At 44.2% G+C, this 2,993-nt stretch overlaps 2 protein-coding genes across 2 annotated transcripts in view; both read right to left on the bottom strand.

Moving 5' to 3' along the window:
- Positions 1-2,271: 2,271 nt before the first annotated feature.
- Positions 2,272-2,508, bottom strand: M421DRAFT_36146 (uncharacterized protein; the record flags this gene model as incomplete). The annotated part of the gene is made up of 1 exon (XM_033589683.1): positions 2,272-2,508. A coding segment is annotated over one exon (237 nt), but the record flags the coding sequence as incomplete, so codon positions are not given.
- Positions 2,509-2,650: 142 nt separating this feature from the next.
- Positions 2,651-2,993, bottom strand: part of M421DRAFT_104373 (uncharacterized protein) — a gene marked incomplete at both ends in the record, with an annotated part of 3,462 nt that continues 3,119 nt past the window's right edge. The window contains one exon of the mRNA XM_033587009.1: positions 2,651-2,982. Within this exon, the coding sequence (XP_033443738.1) occupies positions 2,651-2,982 (332 nt within the window). The remainder of the gene's footprint in view (positions 2,983-2,993) is intronic.

Here is a 2,993-nt window from a genome sequence, read left to right as displayed (position 1 = left end):
GCTAGAATCCATGTATTATTGACAAAGTTTTGGGGGGTACCCACGAAGGACGTTGGAGTATACCCATTCCGCCAGCCTACCCTAGATAATGCTAGTCTACTCTTAGTTGCCCTGCTATACTGTCTTTAGTCTTCTATAACGCTCTAAGCCTGTAACAACAGCTCCTATTAATATAACACCTATTATAAACCTAGACTTGTTAAAATTATAGGTGTCTTTATCTAGGATAACGTACCTCACGGACGAGTCGATCAACGGACGAGTCGATCACTTTTACTAAGCCCCCACCAAAGTACTTCTTCTATACTAATGTCTTAACAATAACCTAATATTAACGCGTTAAAGGAAGCTTAGATACAGCTTGCGCTTCAAGCTCTTAAACAAGACGCGACTCTCTCCTAGCGACGCGCTGCAGCTATCTACAACGTTCCTTAAGCCACACTAAGCAATTAAGGCGCAGGACAACCTTCAAGAGGCAATACTATGCCTAACTTACGAGGGTTAGACAACAATGAGGAGCAGGTGATTGTTAAGCACATACTTAAGCTAGATAAGCGAGGATTTGCCCCTCAGCTCGCAGATGTGGCTGCTATAGCCAATTCTCTGCACGCTGAGCGCAATCTGGGCCCTATTAGCGCAAACTGGCCTAGTACGTTTGTTAAGCGACACCTAGAGCTTAAAGTCAAGTTTAATCGCAAGTATGACTACAAGAGAGCCCTCTGTGAGGATCCTGAGGCCCTGCAGGGCTGGTTTAGCCTAGTAGCCAACGTTAAAGCCAAGTATGGCATTTAGGATAAAGACACGTACAACTTTAACAAGACAGGCTTTATAATAGGCTAGATCTCCTCAGGAGCAGTTGTTATAGCTTTAGAGAGACAAGGAAGGCCAAAGTCAGTCTAGCTAGGCAACTAGGAGTGGGTAATAGTTATACAGGGCATTAATGCTAAAGGATAGGCTATTCTGCCCTTTATTATCTTTAAGGCGCGCCACTACCTCTCTAGCTAGTACAAGGAGGAAGACCTGCCCTAAGATTAGGTTATTAGAGTTTCTAATAACAGCTAGACTACTAATAAGCTTAGTTTTAAGTAGTTAAAGCACTTTAACGCTTATTTAAAGGAGCGCACTATAGGTACACACTATTTGCTAGTAATTAATGGCCATAAGAGCCACAAGTTGCTCTAATTCTAGCAATACTGCAAGGATAACAAGATTGTAACCTTGTGTATGCCTGCTTACTTATTGCACCTTCTACAGCCACTTAATATAGGTTGTTTTACCCCTTTAAAGAAGTTGTATAGGCGCTAAGTTAAAATGCTTATGCATAACTAGATTAACTACATTACAAAGACAGAGTTCCTGCCATGCTTTAAAGCAGCCTATAATGTAGTATTTACTCCTAGCAACATCTAAGGAGGGTTCTAAGGCGCTAGATTAGTCCTATTTAAGCTAGAACAGGTTATAAGCAGCCTTAATATAAAGCTGCAGACTCTATCACTACTATTGCCTATTAACAATAAGCCCTAGCAGTTGCAGACCCCTAGCAACACCCTAGAACTTAGGTCGCAATTAACGCTGGTGAAGACAAGGATTTAGATGTATATAGACAGCTCTCCTACATCTATAGTTAAGGCGTTTAAGAAGGTGTTAAAGGGGGCAGCAATTATTGCACACAAGCTAGTTTTAGCCTAACAGGAAATTAGTCAGCTTTAAGTAGCTAATAAGGCTGCAACGCAACAAAAATCACACAAAAGAAAGCAGGTTTAGAAGGAGGGGACCCTAATAGTGGGAGATAGGCAGCAACTAGCAGCTCTAAAGGAGTTTGGGGCGTGTAGTGATGGGAAGAAGCCAAAGAAGCGGGTGCGCGCTCAAGAGGGTGAGCTGAGCCAAAGGCGCTGTAGAAGGTGCAATCAGACTAGACACAACGCGCGAACGTGCAAGATTAATGTAGAAGAGGTCTCTGAATAGTAATCTAGGCCGTACTGCACTTTGCAGGGCCAAAGTGTGGTGTTGTGAGCCATAATAGGTCAGATTTTGGTGAGGGCTTGGCAAAAGTGATCGACTCGTCTGTTGATCGACTCGTCCGTGAGGTACGTTACTATACTTGGCTTTAGTATTCTCTACTAGGCAGAACTAGCCCTAGATTACCTTAGGATCCTTGCAGAGGGCTCTCTTGTAGTCGTACTTTTGATTGAACTTGACTGTGAGCTCTAGGCGACGCTTAACAAACGTGCTAGCCTAGTTCTTGCTAACAGGAGGCTGGTGGCGCTCAGTGAGTAGAGAGTTGGCCATATCCTCTACATTAGTAAGCTGGGGTAGGTATCCTCGCTCGTCCAGCTTCAGAATATGCTGCATAATTACCTCCTCTTCAGTGCTTGTCAGCTTTATTAAGTTGACCTTACAATCGCGTCTTAAGAGCGTTCTAGCACGTTGTTGTCTTAGCATTCTTTCTAACACCTTATAGATTGTTGTAGCGCGTAGAATAGTAAGAGTTGTGTCTTGTTTAAGAGCCTAGATTGCAAGCTATATATCTAGTTCCTTTAAGACGCTTTAAGCCTTTTTGCGTTGAGACATCGCGGGTTGTTTGAAGTTTGGTGTGGTCTTGGCAAAATCCGGACACTCGCCCGGGCCGGCCACTCGCCCGTGAGGTACGTTATAGAACTACAAGTAAGACAACACGGCCAGATGAGAGACCTAAACATATTACGTTAGTGTATACTGCTGTTTTACTTGTTCGATACTCAGACGGGAGCCATAGGAAGCGTTGCTGGTTGCGCAATACCCACTGGTCCTGCACCAGGATATTAGAAGACTGCTCTTGTTGCCAAGGAGAGGATACTATGATTAAGAGGGGTGACAGAGATATATCGCCAGTATTAGTGTGGAGGACCTGGCCATTAGAAGAAAAGGTCATGTCGAAAATGTAATCGGAATGGCCCTCCAGCGTGCTGCGACACGTCCCTGTGGCCGCCTCCCACAGCCGTACTGTCTTGTCG

Source organism: Didymella exigua (genome assembly GCF_010094145.1).
Source record: "Didymella exigua CBS 183.55 unplaced genomic scaffold M421scaffold_49, whole genome shotgun sequence".
Lineage (NCBI taxonomy): Eukaryota > Fungi > Ascomycota > Dothideomycetes > Pleosporales > Didymellaceae > Didymella > Didymella exigua.
This window is presented reverse-complemented; position numbering and strand designations above follow the sequence as displayed.